This window comes from Lachnellula hyalina (genome assembly GCF_007821495.1).
Source record: "Lachnellula hyalina strain CBS 185.66 chromosome Unknown contig00078, whole genome shotgun sequence".
Lineage (NCBI taxonomy): Eukaryota > Fungi > Ascomycota > Leotiomycetes > Helotiales > Lachnaceae > Lachnellula > Lachnellula hyalina.
This window is the reverse complement of record NW_022157192.1, coordinates 4,660-20,691: the sequence shown is the minus strand read 5'-3', so window position 1 is coordinate 20,691 and position 16,032 is coordinate 4,660. Positions and strand designations below refer to the sequence as shown.

General features: G+C 48.6%; 5 protein-coding genes across 5 annotated transcripts; 4 read left to right on the top strand and 1 right to left on the bottom strand.

Annotated features, from left to right (window-relative positions):
* Positions 1 to 1,611: 1,611 nt before the first annotated feature.
* Positions 1,612 to 3,942, bottom strand: prt1 (Eukaryotic translation initiation factor 3 subunit B; the record flags this gene model as incomplete). The annotated part of the gene is made up of 3 exons (XM_031149237.1): positions 1,612 to 2,025; positions 2,078 to 3,623; positions 3,674 to 3,942. 3 exons carry the CDS (start codon positions 3,940 to 3,942, stop codon positions 1,612 to 1,614), a joined length of 2,229 nt encoding a protein of 742 aa, XP_031004853.1.
* A 376-nt stretch (positions 3,943 to 4,318) lies between these two features.
* On the top strand, positions 4,319 to 6,016 carry cct2 (putative T-complex protein subunit beta; the record flags this gene model as incomplete). Its single annotated transcript, XM_031149236.1, has 3 exons — positions 4,319 to 4,427; positions 4,483 to 5,906; positions 5,960 to 6,016. 3 exons carry the CDS (start codon positions 4,319 to 4,321, stop codon positions 6,014 to 6,016), a joined length of 1,590 nt encoding a protein of 529 aa, XP_031004854.1.
* Positions 6,017 to 7,198: 1,182 nt separating this feature from the next.
* IRE1 (Serine/threonine-protein kinase/endoribonuclease) lies at positions 7,199 to 10,752 on the top strand (the record flags this gene model as incomplete). Its single annotated transcript, XM_031149235.1, has 2 exons — positions 7,199 to 9,560; positions 9,608 to 10,752. The coding sequence occupies 2 exons, from the start codon at positions 7,199 to 7,201 to the stop codon at positions 10,750 to 10,752; spliced, it is 3,507 nt and encodes a 1,168-aa protein (XP_031004855.1).
* Positions 10,753 to 11,595: 843 nt separating this feature from the next.
* Positions 11,596 to 12,810, top strand: spp27 (Upstream activation factor subunit; the record flags this gene model as incomplete). The annotated part of the gene is made up of 5 exons (XM_031149234.1): positions 11,596 to 11,608; positions 11,670 to 11,806; positions 11,947 to 12,420; positions 12,503 to 12,553; positions 12,622 to 12,810. The coding sequence occupies 5 exons, from the start codon at positions 11,596 to 11,598 to the stop codon at positions 12,808 to 12,810; spliced, it is 864 nt and encodes a 287-aa protein (XP_031004856.1).
* Positions 12,811 to 13,426: 616 nt separating this feature from the next.
* LHYA1_G004271 (E3 ubiquitin-protein ligase) lies at positions 13,427 to 15,780 on the top strand (the record flags this gene model as incomplete). Its single annotated transcript, XM_031149233.1, has 2 exons — positions 13,427 to 13,807; positions 13,876 to 15,780. 2 exons carry the CDS (start codon positions 13,427 to 13,429, stop codon positions 15,778 to 15,780), a joined length of 2,286 nt encoding a protein of 761 aa, XP_031004857.1.
* Positions 15,781 to 16,032: the final 252 nt, after the last annotated feature.

Genomic DNA, 16,032 nt, shown 5'->3' with positions numbered 1-16,032 from the left:
ACCATACCAGTAATCGGACGCAAAGCCACTTTCCTGATTGTCAACGTTGTAATCCATGTAGCAAACTCTCGTGTAGCATTCTGAAAGGCCTGCTGCAATCGAGTCGTCGCTGACGAAATCGCCCCTACCGGTGCATCTGTAACCTTCAATTTTACCAGTTGTCCAACAGATCGAGTCTCTTTCCCACCCGTAGCCATGGCAACAGGATCCGGCACCTTGTTTGAGTTGATTTAAAGCCCAGGTGTGCTGCTCTTGGCGATCTCTCCCAAATAAGGTATCGATGCGTGTCTGGCGACTTGCCATTTGCTGGTCATAGCTGCTGATGCATCTGGAGGCTACCCGTAGGCTTGAATCATACGTTGGTATTCTAGATGGTTCGACTGTCTGCGTGCGACTACTTTCTCCATATATTGTGCGAGAATGATTGACTTGAGACTTTTCCATGGGTCTCAACGTACTCGAAGAATCCTGTCGAGGCATCTGACTGCTTTGTCCGTGTGTCCTGCGAGAAGGATCAATTTTGGACACCAAGATGGGCTCTAACTTGCTCGAAGAATCCTGTTGAGGCGTTCGGTTTGATCGAGAGAGCTCAGTGACCTTTGGCTTACTCGCAAAATCGAGCAGAGGCATGCGACTACCATTCTCCGTTTGGGAGTCTTCATCGACTTTCGGTTTGCCAGAAGGGCGGGAAGTTGAGCCGCTTTCCTTTCGGCTAGTGGAGTGCTTTCGCGATGTTGATATCCGGCGGTCAGACATGATGAGTTGTTTGTGGTGGTATCTTAGTGATAAGCGTCTGAAAATAATATTGTGTTGATGCAGAGAAAGATGGGAAGGTTAAGTTGGAGCCACTTTTGTAGACGGTTCTATGGGTTTTGAGATGTTATTGTGAAGAGTTGATATTGTGATTATCAGCACAAATACACTTGTGAATAGCTAATAACAGGACGGATTCACCACAATCACTTAATCATCTTGCCCCCTTCTGATGATGGAAAGTTTGAAGATAGTGGCCAATAATATCATATCGTAGTACTTACCCACGGAGGGAAACTAAAACAGAAATAAATTTATATAGCTCATGTAGCAAAAGAGAGGGTCGAGTATGATTATACTAGTCATCACAAGATCTGAACTCTATTATCAACTTGGCTGTGGCGTGGAACTGGGAATGACATGTCTTACACTTTTGAAGTTGACCCCGAGAGACATGCAAGATTCTAGTGATTGATAAAATGCTCGAGGAGAGGCTTAGCTAAAGCTAGGCGCTAATCTCAAAACAGATCCCAATAGATCTTCTGGGTTAGTATATGCAAGTAATCCAACGCCACTTTATTAGATGCTTTCAAGTTAGGGTTTGAGATCTCTTCTTGGCAGGCACTAGAAGTGAAAATTTATAGATGCTATAAAGTGAAATTCACACCAAAAAAAACTTTAGAAGTAAAATAATGGACAAAGAGTTGCCAAATTCAAGCTATGTAGACTATGCTTTTATCATCTATGCACGCATGTCTTCATAACGCATTAACCACCAGGCTTTTATTGCCCTATGTATCTATGCAATTGACAACTCCAACCACCAAAATAAACGAAAATGTATCATTTAACAAGACTTTATCCCACAATCTCCTCGGTCTCCTCAACAATCTCCTCCACAATCTCCTCAATAACCTGGTCTTCGCTCTCATCAGTCTTCTTGATCAGGTGCTCAACAGGATCCGCCGGCAAGCCCAAGGCTTCACGCTCATCCTCGAGATCTTGCTCAACAGAATGTCTCCACGCCATCCACTCCTCCAGCAAGCGTCTCCTGTGCTCAACGACAGCGAGATCAGCGGAAGCGCCGCGGTCGGCATCTTCTTGCTCGAAGACTTTGCTGTATTCGCGGAGGTTCTTGCGGACTAGCTTTTGCTCTTCCTTGGTGAGCATAGTTGGTGGACGTGGGCGCCAGAGGAATTGCTTAATCTTCTCGACGGGCTCTTCGCGCAGTTGTTCACCCTTGAAGTCGTACATGTGGAAACCGTTTTCCATCTATCACACGGGTTAGCTTGATTTATTAAAGTAAGTATTGGGCAGGACTTACGGGAACTTTCCACACACTACTTGAGGTAGCGACGAATCGTCCGGTAGGGTCCCACTCAATGTCGGTAACACCGTAATGCTCAGCAGTGTTCATGAGTTGCAAGTTGGCAGTCAAGTCCTTGTCGCTTTCTGGCTTCTCGCCCTCAAAGTCCATGTCATAAAACTCCAACTCGAAGCTTTGCTGAGAAGAAACGGTGGCTACAACAACGAATCGGCCTTTGGGTGACCAGTAGATGGCATTGCTGTTCTTTTTATCGTAAGTTCTGATGTGCTTGAAGTTGCCTACACCAGCACCCTTAACTTTCTCGGGGCAGTAGAATGCAACTGATGTCTTTGGGGGAACAGCAGATGGCGCAGCAACCTCAGCCGTAGTGATGATGACGAAACGGTCACCCTTTGGCTCCCACGCAAAATTGACGACAGTGTCTTTAATACCTTCAACCACTTCGACGGGTACACCCTTCTCCTTGACACGGAAGATCTCGAGACTGGTGGCCAGCGATTTCTTCGATTTCGAGTGACGATCGACCTTGACACACAGGTACGATGCATCTGATTGCCAGTGAAGTCGAGCATCAGTGACACTGAAGAGGTTCAAGGTTCTGACGACTTCCTTTGAAGGGATGCTCATCAAGCCGACCTTTGCAGGATTGCTACCAATTTCAGGAGTCCAGTAACAGAACAGTTGCTCATAAGTCTTTACACCATCTCTCCGGGGGGTTGCTGGAGCCCATTCGAACTCCATAACACCCTCAATCTTGATGACCTTTTTGTCTACAAGTAACATGGTAGGTAGATCGTAGACAGAGATTGATTGACCTTGAGTCAACCGAGCAACATACTTGTCATCGGCTGACCACTTGAAAGCTGGCCACTGCATCTTCCTTTTGATGGGGTTACCAGCCTCGTCATTACCAGCACTTGGGACTTCAGCGTTCGGGAAAGAGCGGAGGGGTTTGCCTGTTTCAATATCCCAGATGACAAAGTGCTTACCATCGTCTTCAGCAGCCAGCTGTGGGTGGCCCTCTTCGCCAATAGAGATTGGACGATGGGACCAGGTGGTGAGGTATTTCTCCCCAGGCGAGAAATCGACTAGGTTGACGAAAGGATGCGCAAATCGCTTTTGTCGAAGCCAAGATGGCCCGCCCCAGAGTTGAACACCTTGAGCGTGAACGGAAGTAAGAAAAGTGCCTTGTGGTGACCATTGAATAAACGACTCGGTCCAATTTGGACGCTCGACGATTGTTTCAGGGGTGTCCTTCTCGTTGTTCCAGTCTATTAAGACGTTGTTGTCCTTGTACATAGCGAATTGGTCTCGACCACGGCCGCTGGGATCTGCAAGCCATGACCTCAGGTGTTCCTTTTCGGTGAACTCTTCGAGTTTTGGGGGTGTGTAATGCTCGTCGATGCGTCCTTCTCGGCCATAACGCTCGATATCTGTCAACTTGTTGACCTCCATCTTGTGCTTCTTGTCCAGGGAGACGCCATCGAGTGTCTTGCATGCGAGGGCAGCTTCAAGAGGGGTGGCGTATTCAACGAAGGCAAACCTAGCAGGAGATTAGGACAGATAAATGTGTTTAGAGGTTGCGCGACATACCTGTGTGATTTGCCATCCTCGCCCAATGGCATGTGTACTGAATCCTCCCGGACCTTGCCAACACCGTTCAACTTTCGTAGCAGAAACTTGATCAACTTCGGTCTCGTCTCCTCGGTGACTTCTGGCAAGCCGTCGATGACCACGAAAGTATCCAGTCCTTGCTCAAGCTGGACTTCGTATCGCTCGCGCAGGTCGGAGAAGTCCAGTTCCTCATCCTCATCGTAGTCATCCTCCTCTGGGTCTGGTAAATGGTCGAAACTCGGCGCCATGATTGCGGTTTGATTCTTGAGCGTGCGCTCTTATAGGTGGTCTTGATGCCTTCGGTGGGCTTTTGTAAATTTTTACCCCACTTGCCTTGCGGATGGGGGCCTGGGTGTGGGATTTGCGTGCTTTTGGAATCCTACGATGTATCGGTAAATGGCTCAGAATATTCTGCTGGTGTGGGTGTAGGGGCAGAAAAGAGAGTCCCGATAAAAGAAAAGGTGGTGGTTTGCGGTATTGTTGAGTTTCTGCGACTTTTTTTGATGTTCGATGTGGGAATCGCACGGGCCTAGCGTGGTTCGCTAGTGCCTTGAAAATCGCGTCTGCCAGTGCGCGACGATGAGGTTGCCATCCGACTTTTTTACACCACATAAATTACCCATCATGGCGTCCTTTAACCCTACCCAAATCTTCGACGATGGTACTACAGAGGAGAAAGGAGAGAATGCTCGTCTCTCGGCGTTCGTTGGAGCTATTGCTGTTGGAGATTTAGGTATTTGAGCTTGCCTTGTTGATTTATAAAATCATCAACAGCTAACAGGATCCAGTAAAATCCACCTTGGGACCCAAGGGTATGGACAAGATCTTACAGTCTGCTTCTACGGGTGAGATTATGGTCACAAACGATGGTGCTACGATCCTTAAATCTATCGCTCTCGACAACGCAGCTGCCAAAGTTCTCGTCAACATCTCGAAAGTTCAGGACGACGAGGTTGGAGATGGAACTACATCTGTTACCGTATTAGCTGCAGAGCTGCTACGGGAGGCCGAGAAGTTGGTTGATAAGAAGATTCATCCCCAGACTATCATCGAAGGCTACAGAATAGCCAGTCACGCAGCCCTTGCAGCATTAGAGAAATCTGCGGTGGATCACAGTAGTGAACCCGAAGCTTTTAAAAAGGATCTTCTGGCCATTGCACGGACGACTCTGAGCTCTAAAGTTCTGTCCCAAGATCGAAATCACTTTTCGGAGCTCGCATGCGATGCTGTACTCAGGATGAAGGGTTCTGCGGATCTCAGTCATATCCAAATAATCAAGAAGGCCGGTGGAAAGCTCAGCGACTCATATCTTGATGAAGGGTTCATTCTCGACAAGAAGATTGGTGTGAACCAGCCAAAGAGACTTGAAAAGGCCAAGATTCTGGTAGCAAACACTGCTATGGATACCGACAAGATCAAGATCTTCGGAGCCCGTGTCAAGGTTGGATCTACTGGAAAGCTTGCAGATTTGGAGAAGGCAGAGAAGGAAAAGATGAAGGCAAAGGTAGACAAGATCAAGGCACACGGCATCAACTGCTTCATCAACCGACAACTCATCTATAATTGGCCCGAACAACTTTTCTCCGATGCTGGAATCATGTCCATTGAACATGCGGACTTTGACGGTATTGAGAGACTGGCCTTAGTTACTGGCGGAGAGATCACATCGACATTTGAGCACCCAGACCAGGTCAAGCTTGGACACTGTGATTTGATTGAGGAAGTGATCATTGGCGAAGATACTTTGATCAAATTCTCTGGGGTAGCAGCTGGCCAGGCTTGCACTATCGTCCTAAGAGGAGCTACAGAGCAGCTACTTGATGAAGCCGAGCGGTCGCTCCATGATGCTCTTGCAGTGCTATCACAAACCGTCAAGGAGCCAAGAACCACTTTGGGAGGAGGCTGTGCGGAGATGTTGATGGCTAAGGCAGTTGAGGGTGCTGCGTTGAAGGTCGATGGAAAGAAACAGATTGCTGTTGGAGCTTTCGCGATTGCTCTTCGACAACTGCCGACCATCTTGGCCGACAATGCTGGTTACGACTCTAGTGAACTTGTCGCCAAGCTCCGAACTGCAATCTACGATGGCATGACTAATTATGGTTTGGATCTGCTCACCCCTGGGGGTGGTATCACAGATATGAGAGAGTTGGGCGTCATTGAGAGCTACAAGCTTAAAAAGGCGGTCGTGTCATCTGCTTCCGAGGCAGCAGAAGTAAGTCTATTGTTGAACAAGAGTGATTTTGTGCACTTACTAATATCTTCTAGCTTCTCCTGAGAGTAGACAACATTATCCGAAGCGCACCAAGGAAACGTGAGAGGTGATTGGGAAACTGAAAATGCTTGTGTATTATGAAAGCGGAAAAGACTGGGTAATCTGTACCATACCATAGATCAAGTTGCAGCGACAATAATGGATGAATGGGTATGACACGGAGATAACCAAGATGTGTCTGACTGTGATACAAAACTATTGCCGAATTGATCCACAAACGCGGGTTCGTCCAACATTTTACTTGGCGTGTACTGGAACTACAGTAGAGCAATGAAGCTGCGTGGAGCTTAGAAGGGCTCAACGAGTCATCTCGAAACAATTGTACAGGACAGGTCCTCTATGAGGGCCGCGCCGCTTAGCAGGAGTACGTGTACCCGAGTTGGACAGCCCAAGCCCCTTGCCAACATCTCATCCCCGACATCAGGATCGCCAGACTGTGTGGAACACTAATGTTCAGGCAGGTGGATTCTTTTCTGAAACGCTTTGCCGCTAAGGCAACAGTTGTTTAGGAGTTTCTTGAACATCTCATATGCATGCAATGTTGGACTTTGCAAGCCAACCATAACCTCCTTGCTTGAGTGATCAATACTTTGTACTTGGCAATCTGCAGTGCGCTGGTACTTCGTACATTGGGGGATGGTTGGACGATCCAACCAATCAGCCAGGGGACTTGGCTACTCGAGTCTCGAAGGCAGAGTAAGCTGACTGCACTCACTGCTACTAAGCCAAGTCAAGGATTGAATAACACTCCAACCCAGCCCTAGCGTATCCCATTTCTTGTTGCAATAATCCTGCCAAAGCCGTTGATTTTATAGACGTAAGATACTTGCTTGTAGAATATTGCAGATGCATCTATTGTTCCAGCCAGCCTAGTCCAGCCCTCTTCTTTTGTGGAGGAGACGGACAAACCGGGGCAGTAGGGCACCGCACCGCACCACCACACCCCTCCTAGTTTAGCTTCGGCTCGCATCCCTACAGTAGCCATTTCTAAAACGAGAACGAGTGCCTACGCAAAGCCAAGGCCAAGTCCTCACTCAGCCATAAGACAAAACTTTCTCCCCCTTCATCAATCAGTTCACCTTCCAGCTCACCCTCGAAAGAATTTCTGCAACTTCAGAACTTGCTTTGGCCACGAATTTATACAAACGACGCACTCCCTCCAAACGTCCTTCAGCGCCCAAAGACTTCGCTCAGGCGACGTCTCAACCACCCAGCAACGTTGACGCTCCAAAATGCCGCGACGGCGGCCACCTCGAGAAGGTCACGTCGTGAATAATTTCAATCTGGTCATCGTATTCGCAGTAGCCATATTAATTTTACCATGGCTCGCCGATGCTCAGCAGCAGCAACAGCGATCCGCAGTCCGGCAGCGACACGAATCACCCCACGAGAACCGAGAGCCTGAAGTGTTACACACCCTCGAAGCTACAAAGGTACCTCCGACCATCGAGACGCCCCTCAATCAAGGACGTCGCAAGTATACACAAAACGATAGCAAACATGAACGACCGAGAAACGATGCGAGCGCCATCGCAACTTTGGCTCCGGCGGATCCCGCCGTTGCAGCACCTCCTGCAAGACGGTCCAGCATTTCCAGTGCTGGGCTCTCCTCGCCGCATTCTGCGCGGAGTCTTGAGGATTGGGAAGTAGAAGACTTCGTGCTTCTGGCGACCGTCGATGGCAAGCTACATGCCCGGGATAGGAGGACGGGCGAGGAGAAGTGGGAATTATCTTATGAGAAACCAATGGTGGAGACAAAGTACCATCGACGAAATCGGTCAGAAGTAGAGGAAGACTACGAGTCCATACCAATTGATGACTTCATATGGGTGGTGGAACCTAGTCAGGATGGAAGCCTTTACATCTACAGACCGCCCGGAGGACCGCATGCCGGCCTAGTTAATACTGGTCTAACAATGAAGAAGCTCGTCGAAGAAATGGCCCCATACGGAAACGAGGACCCACCAGTCATGTATACCGGCGAGAAGAAGACAGACATGATAACTGTTGATGCCAATACGGGCAAAGTCATTAAATATTTCGGGCCCCAAGGCGCAATCGTCGACGGCGAAGGGAATTGCATCAACCGAGCGTTTCCAAGTGAAGAATGCATGAACCCGACGCTGACAATTGGACGCACAGAATACAAAGTTGGTATACAATCAAGGAAAGATGGCCACCAAATTGCGACCCTGAGTTTCTTCGAGTGGACACCAAATACTTTTGATCAAGATCTCCAACGCCAATATCGCAGCACACCAGATAATCAATACATCTACACAAGCCATGACGGGGGTATTATGGGTCTCGACCATGGGCGTAGCTCCACGGGTGAGCAAGGTCAATTCGAACCAGGACGGCTTTTCCGGAAGAAGTTTTCATCCCCAGTGGTTAGAGTTTTCGACGTAGCAAGACCCTGGAGTTCGGAAAAGAACAATCCCGAGCTCATCATTCTCCCACAACCAATGCCACCACATGATGATGACGACGTGGCAGCAACAATGCACCGTACCAGCAGTATCTTTCTCAATCATACCGAAGATGGCAGTTGGTACGCTATGTCTGGCACGTCATATCCTCTAGTTGTACAAGGAAGTAAAGAGGCAGAGTGTATGCAACGAGGTTGGAAACAACATCGACCTGCATCCGACATTTTGAGTGATTGGCATTTATCTGAGGCGCTTGTTGGCCTGCATTCCATCGACCAAAGGACCGAACAACAGTTGACTCTCTCCTCTGGGTTTTCAGACCAGAAGCATTCTGATGAGCTATATCCTAATCAAGAAATTGATCTAATCGACGACCCAACTCTCATTCAACGACTTGGAACACTACCTGAAATAGCAGCAAGAAGTCTCAAGGACTTTATTACAAATCCACTTTGGTTTCTTCTTCTGCTTGGATTCATAGTCAGCAACCAACGACAAATTCGTGCTTGGGTCGGTCGTGTTTCTGGAAACAAAAAGCTCTCCAAGGTACTTGGCAAGCCAATCAACAAGGAAGTTCCTGAAGCCGGTCAGCTTCCTAAAATTGCAGAGAATGAAGTCGTCGAGATACCAGCCGCCCAGGAAGCGGTTAATATCCCACCTGTTAAGGATCAAGATGGGGAGACACCGAATGCCGAGATTCCTGTCCAGAAAGAGACAGCAACGGCCCTCGAGACGCCTTCACCAGATGATGCAGCACCCACACCAAAGAAGAAGTCTCATAGAGGCACTCGTGGGGGCGTTAAACATAAGAAGAAAAAGGCCGCCGCGAAGGATGAGTCTTCTCAAGACGGGAATCCACCCAAGGCTCAACCCTCTATTGAAGATGCCGTTCGCGATGCCCAGAAGATGGGCGAACAGACGAAACTCGAACCTGATATTAGAACCGTACCGAATGACCCTTCGGAGGTATCTGGGCCTACAATTAGTATTGGGGCGCTCACGGTTGACACCGAAAAGCTCATTGGCACTGGTAGCAACGGTACCATGGTTTTTGAGGGCCAATTCGATGGACGTGAAGTTGCTGTAAAAAGAATGCTCATGCAGTTCTTTGACATTGCTTCGCAGGAAACGAAGCTTCTTAGAGAAAGTGACGATCATCCAAATGGTACGTTCCCCTAATTCCCGCAAATGAAATTATACTAACTGATATAGTTATCCGATACTTTGCCCAGCAACAAGCTGCTGGGTTCCTATACATCGCACTTGAGCTATGTCCAGCATCCCTTGCAGAGGTTGTGGAAAAGCCACACTTGCATCGTGACCTAGCGCAAGGTGGCGAGCAAGATCTTCCAAATGTTCTTTACCAGATCACGAATGGTCTTCAGCATCTGCACACCCTTCGAATTGTACACCGTGATCTGAAGCCCCAGAATATTTTGGTTGCGATGGGCAAGGATAAAAGACCCCGTCTTCTGGTGTCGGATTTCGGTCTATGCAAGAAGTTGGAGGGAGAGCAATCTTCATTCCGTGCAACAACGGCCCACGCCGCTGGTACATCTGGATGGCGCGCACCGGAACTGCTCTTAGATGACGATGTCCACCAAGGGACGTCAATGGTTGACGCAAGCACTGATGGCAATTCGGGCTCAATTCTTGTCAGCTCAGGCCTAATGCCCGGTAACAGAAGGGCTACACGAGCCATTGACATCTTCTCCCTTGGCTTAGTCTTCTTCTATGTGCTCACCAAAGGTTCCCATCCTTTTGACTGCGGCGACAGATACATGCGAGAAGTCAACATTCGCAAAGGCAAATTTGATCTTAGCACTCTTAGTGTGTATGGGAATTACGGATTCGAAGCAGAGGAACTAATCAGCTCTATGCTCTCCCCCGAGCCCAAAGCACGTCCCACAGCCCTTCAAGTAATGGCCCATCCGTTTTTCTGGTCCGCTAAGAAGCGTCTCAACTTTCTTTGTGACGTCTCAGATCACTTCGAGAAGGAGAAACGTGATCCTCCTTCCGAAGCCCTACTTGAGCTTGAGAAATGCGCTCCCAATACCGTTAGATATGACTTTTTAAAGCATCTCGGTAAAGATTTTGTTGAGTCGATGGGCAAGCAGAGGAAGTATACTGGAAGCCGACTTTTGGATTTGCTTCGCGCTTTGCGTAACAAGAAGAATCATTATGAGGATATGTCTGATAAGTTGAAGAAGGAGGTCGGGCCTCTGCCTGAAGGGTATTTGAACTTTTGGACCCACAGGTTTCCGAATCTTTTGATTAATTGCTGGAACTTGGTTTATGTTCTGGAGTGGGATGAGACGGACCGATTCCACGAGTATTACACGCCGGTTGGGCTTTGAACATTGGAGGGAAAAGTCGTTTGGATATATGGCGTTTGGAAATCATTTATGTATTCCTATAGGTTGGATAGGAACTGAAGCATTCAGATGACTTATGATGATTATATATGCGCTATACCTAGACATCTCATGCTTGATTGATAGTTGCTCTACTCATATCTATGACCCATGCGTCCGTCTCATCAGCTTTTCTCCAATTTGACACTCTTTCTATCAACCTAAGAAAAACATGTAAAACTATATCTCAACCAACTCTTTTCCCCGAGAGAAAGAGGATCAATTGCTGAAGAAGGGTGCGGCTGAATAATATGGTGTGCTGTGGCTTGAGCCGATTCCAGCCACCCAACACGCATCACACGCGGGCGCTTCCCGCTCCGGGCTGTATAGCTTCTCACAGGAGCGGAGCTACTGACACCATCTACCTACCTACCTACTTTACATAGCGCCGCTGTACATACATACAGTATCTTACCTTACCTTGCCTTGCCTTGCCTACCTACACATTCTCGCAATCGTTCTTTTTCTTCCAGCTTTGTTGGAAGGAAGCATACTGGTATTATTTCTTGCTTGCCATGCGAATGCGCATGCGATAGGAACGAACGAACAAACGGACGGACGGACGGACGGTTACTGGGAAAGTACCTTAGGTAGGCAGCGCAGCGCATCGCATCTCATTCAGCTCAGAGCTTTCTTTAGCTTGAGCAAGAGAGCGGGTATTCACTTGCGCGAACAAGGAAACGAAACAAGCAAAGGAAGCTTTCTATCATCAACTACCTACTTCCCTACCTGCCTCCTCGTCTCGCACTTTTCCAACCAGAGCGCTTCGATCGCATCACCGATACCATGACTACCCCACGTAACCTCCCCCCTGGCGGCTTCTGCAAGAAGAGAAGAGGGGCTAATTGATGATATAATAGTCTCACCTGCGGAGCGCGCGCAGTATACGGCGACTGTCGATAGTATACTTGCATCTGCGGATCTGCAGACGATTTCTTCGAAGCAGATACGGAAGGGGTTGGTTGCGAAGTTTGGGGTTGAGTTGGGGGATAAGAAGGTTTGTTTTTGTGGTGTTTTTTTTATCCTTTCTTTTGCTGTTTGTTGTGCGTAGAGAGGGGATGGGCGCAAGGGGAGAGGGGGTATGGTTTAGTGTTGGTGTTGGTATTGATATTTTGCTGATATTTATGGGGTTACTAGGCAGCGATTCATGAGTTGATTATGCAGAGATTTGACCTTGCGCATAAGGCTATTGATGTCCCTGTCCTTTCGACGGAAGTGGAGGAGAATAAAGATGGTGGAGATGGTGGTGGGGAGAAGGCGAATGGATATCATACACCATCGCGTAGCACTTCCGACATCTCGACACCGTTCATAAAAGAAGCATCTGATTCCGACGAGCCGCCTACCAAGAAGCGGAAAGCGACTTCTGGAGCTGGACGCAGTGGAAGTGGGACTAAGAAGGAGGTTGACGATGCGAAGTTGGCGGCTAGGTTGCAGGCACAGGAAGATAGAGGAGCGAGGCCTACGAGGAGGGGTGTAGCGACGCCGAAGAGGAAGAGGGTGGTGAAGAAGAAGCAGAAGAGTGACAAGAAGGTTAAGGATGAGGATGATAGTGACGTGGTGGGCAGTGATGGTGTGGTTAGAGAGAAGGTCAAGAAGGGTGGTTTCCATGTTGGTTTTCCCTTTCGTCATCCCCTCCTCTTCGCTGTTTTGGATTTGGGAGTCGGAGTGCTAATATAGGATTGGATGATAGAAACAATACCACCTTTCTGCGCCACTGGCAGACTTGGTTGGGGAGGTTACTGTAAGTCGCACCACTTCCCTCTTCCAAGCTTTTAGCAAAGGGCATGTACTAATGATCGTGAAAACCAGCTTTCACGCCCACAAGTCGTCAAGAAGTTATGGGAGTATATCAAAGGACACGACCTGCAAGACCCATCTGATAAACGCCAAATCCTTTGCGATGATAGGCTACAGCTGGTGTTTAAGCAGGAAAAGGTGCATATGTTTACTATGAACAAGCTTCTGGGAAAGCAGCTTTATGATGTTGAGGAGGAATGATTAAGATGCTTAGATCTGGCATTCAAGCGGGAGGCGGTGGAGGAGGGGATATGATTATGAACTTGGGATGGCGTTTATGGGACGGAAGGGCTTTTACGGCATTGTACGGCTTGGTATATGGTGGGATATCCAATGATGTGATTGAAATGAGATGATGATCCTTGAAACCATCTGATTGTCTGCCTATGTGATTTGGTGGTACAGTAAAGGGAGCGTATCTGAAACCCAGAGTCTATTGATCAATAACACGAAAATGTTTCCAGAGACTGAAGAAAGCTCGTGTTTCCTATGAATTGCAATAGCAACTTGAGCAGAATAGTCGCTGCATAAGCAACTACACAAGTGACTCCTCGCCATGCCACCAAATTGTTTTGTCAGTGAAGACTCACAATGGCTCACGCCCGAATCAGTCAGAATCAGCCTTGCCGCGGGGTTACCTCGCTTGATTTCGCCCCACTAGGTGACCTCCCCCAAAATAATTCGTCTTCTTAGATGACCTTGACAAACAAAAACAAAGGCTACACAACTGTCTGGCGATCAACAGTAACAAACAGTTCCCACCATTACAACAACGGATAGGCCATTGGGATACTCAATATCACAGGACGAAAAAGCAATGGCTTCCGAAGAACCGGCAAATGCGCCACGACGAGGGGGCGGTAGAGGTAGAGGACGGGGTAGAGGACGTGGGGATTCAATGAGCAATGAGACTAGATCGCCGGCACAAGGTGGACGTCGAGGAGGAAGGGGGGGTTTTTCGAGGCCGCCGCAATCACAACGCCAAGTGCAAGCAGAGCCAACGGCACCACCGCCACAAGTCGCGGTGGAGTCGAAGGGAAAGGAGGTTGCAGAAGGAGAGGAAGAGGTAGAAGTATGCTGGATTTGCGCCAGTCATATCGATCACTACGCTGTTCCCCCGTGCAATCACCGGACATGTCATATTTGTTCGCTCCGGTTGAGAGCGCTGTATGGTTCTAAGCATTGTCCACATTGTCGAGTAAGCCCCTTCATTCTCCCACCAGCCCCGAAATCATATATATATATATATACTAACAAGAATTCCAGACTGAAGCAGCAGATGTAATCTTTACAGACGATGCTACGAAACTATATGAAGATTTCAAGGACTCGGATATCGCAAGCACAGGGAATTTCGGCATCCGTTACGAAACTCCCGATATGATGGAAGATACCAGGCTCCTCCTGCAATACAATTGCCCGGATAATGACTGCGATGTTGCATGTCTGAGTTGGCCGGATCTTCATAAGCATGTTAGGACTCAACACCACAAGAAGATCTGCGATTTATGTTCACGGCATAAGAAAGTCTTTACGCACGAGCACGAACTTCTCACGGATGCGGAACTACAAAAACATAATCGCAAGGGAGATGATAATCCCGGTGCTATTGACCAGAGCGGTTTCAAGGGCCATCCTATGTGCGATATTTGCAAGACGAGGTATTATAGTGATGATGAGCTATTTGTTCATTGCAGGGATAGTCATGAGAAGTGCTTTATCTGTGAGAGAACATCAGGAATACCTCAGTATTATAAGGATTATAATGAGCTGCAGCTCCACTTCCGGAAAGATCACTTTATGTGTCCGCATAAGGACTGTATGGAGCAGAAGTTCATTGTTTTCCCGACTGAGCTTGATCTAAAGGCTCATCAGCTGTCAGAGCATGGGAGTGAGTTGTCGAAGGATGTTAGGAGAGATGCGAGGACGGTTGATATGTCGACTCTTGCGTATCGCGATGCGTATGTTGAGCCGAGGAGGGGAGGTGGAAGTCAGAGAGAGCAGAGGGATGGTAGGGGACGGGGAAGAGGAAGGGATCCCAATACAGAAGCTATTCCCGCTTCTACTGCGCAGCCACTGAGGCGAGATGAACAGGCATTTCAGCGGCAAATGGCTATTCAGACGGCACAATCGATACAACCCAGGACGTTTGGAGGCCAGCTGACTTCCGCACCAACACCTGCTGCCGCTCGAGCGCCCCCAGGAACTCGCTCACCACAAAGCACCAGCGTCCAGCCACCAGCAAATGTAGATGCCGCATCACATGTCCAAATCCCACCTCAAACACCACAAGAACAAGCGCGCGCCCTGCGACACGCAACAGTAATCGAACGCGCCAACACGCTCCTCCAAAACGACGACCTAAAAATGACACAATTCCGCAACAGCATCGCTTCCTACAAACGCGGCGCTATCAAAGCCCAAGCCCTAATCGACACCTTCTTCACACTCTTCTCATCCACTTCGCCCAAGTCCCTCGGTACACTAATCAACGAAGTCGCAGATCTATATGAAGATGAGAGTAAAACGACGGCCCTGCGAACGGCGTGGAATAATTGGAAGGCAATTAATGATGATTATCCTTCTCTGCCAGTAACGAGCAACAGCAGCAGTTCCATCCCCCTCAACTGGGCATCCTCATCTCGTCCCTCCAACGCCAGCAAATCCAACCGCGTGCTGAAACTGAAATCATCGACCGTGCAATCTAGTCGCAGCAGTGTGTCTCAAACGCGATCATGGGGCACTGCATCCGGACTCGCGAGTTCCAGTAATCCCTTCCCAGGCCTCCCAACTCCCACTGCATCGAGGGGCAAAGTCTCCACAACCTCCTGGGTCCCTCAAGCATCCACCTCCGCATCTTCATCTGCTCCTACGTCCCGCCCAGCTTCTACGGCTCCTCCTTCCCGCGCGGGCAGAGGTGCAAATGATGCATTCCCGTCTCTTCCTCGCGCCCCTAAACCGCAGACTTCGCTCTTTGGCTATGGCAGTGGCATGGTCAAGCGTGATGGCGGTTCTGGTGCTGGTGCTGGCAGGGGAGGCAATGCGTGGTCGCCGAGTCCGACGCCTGCGGAGAGTGAAGTGGACGGTGAGGCTGGCGAGGGCGCTGGCAGGGGCCCGGGGAAGAAGAAGGGGAATAAGGGCAAGAAACAGGTTTTGAATCTCTGGGCTTGAGCTTATCTTGGGTAGATCAGATTAGCTGGATGGTGTATTATGTGTTGATTTTGATGGGGGAGCGAAAATTAAAAGGCTTATGATTGTGATTGTATGGCGTTTTTTGTTACATCAAAAGATGAAAATAGACATCCTCAGCGTACGTACGTATATAAAATAAACCGTACCTATGCATCAGAATAAGAATTACCTAGTCGGGAACCCCCACAACCTCGTGAAGTTACCCACTAAAGGTATCATATCATATTTTAA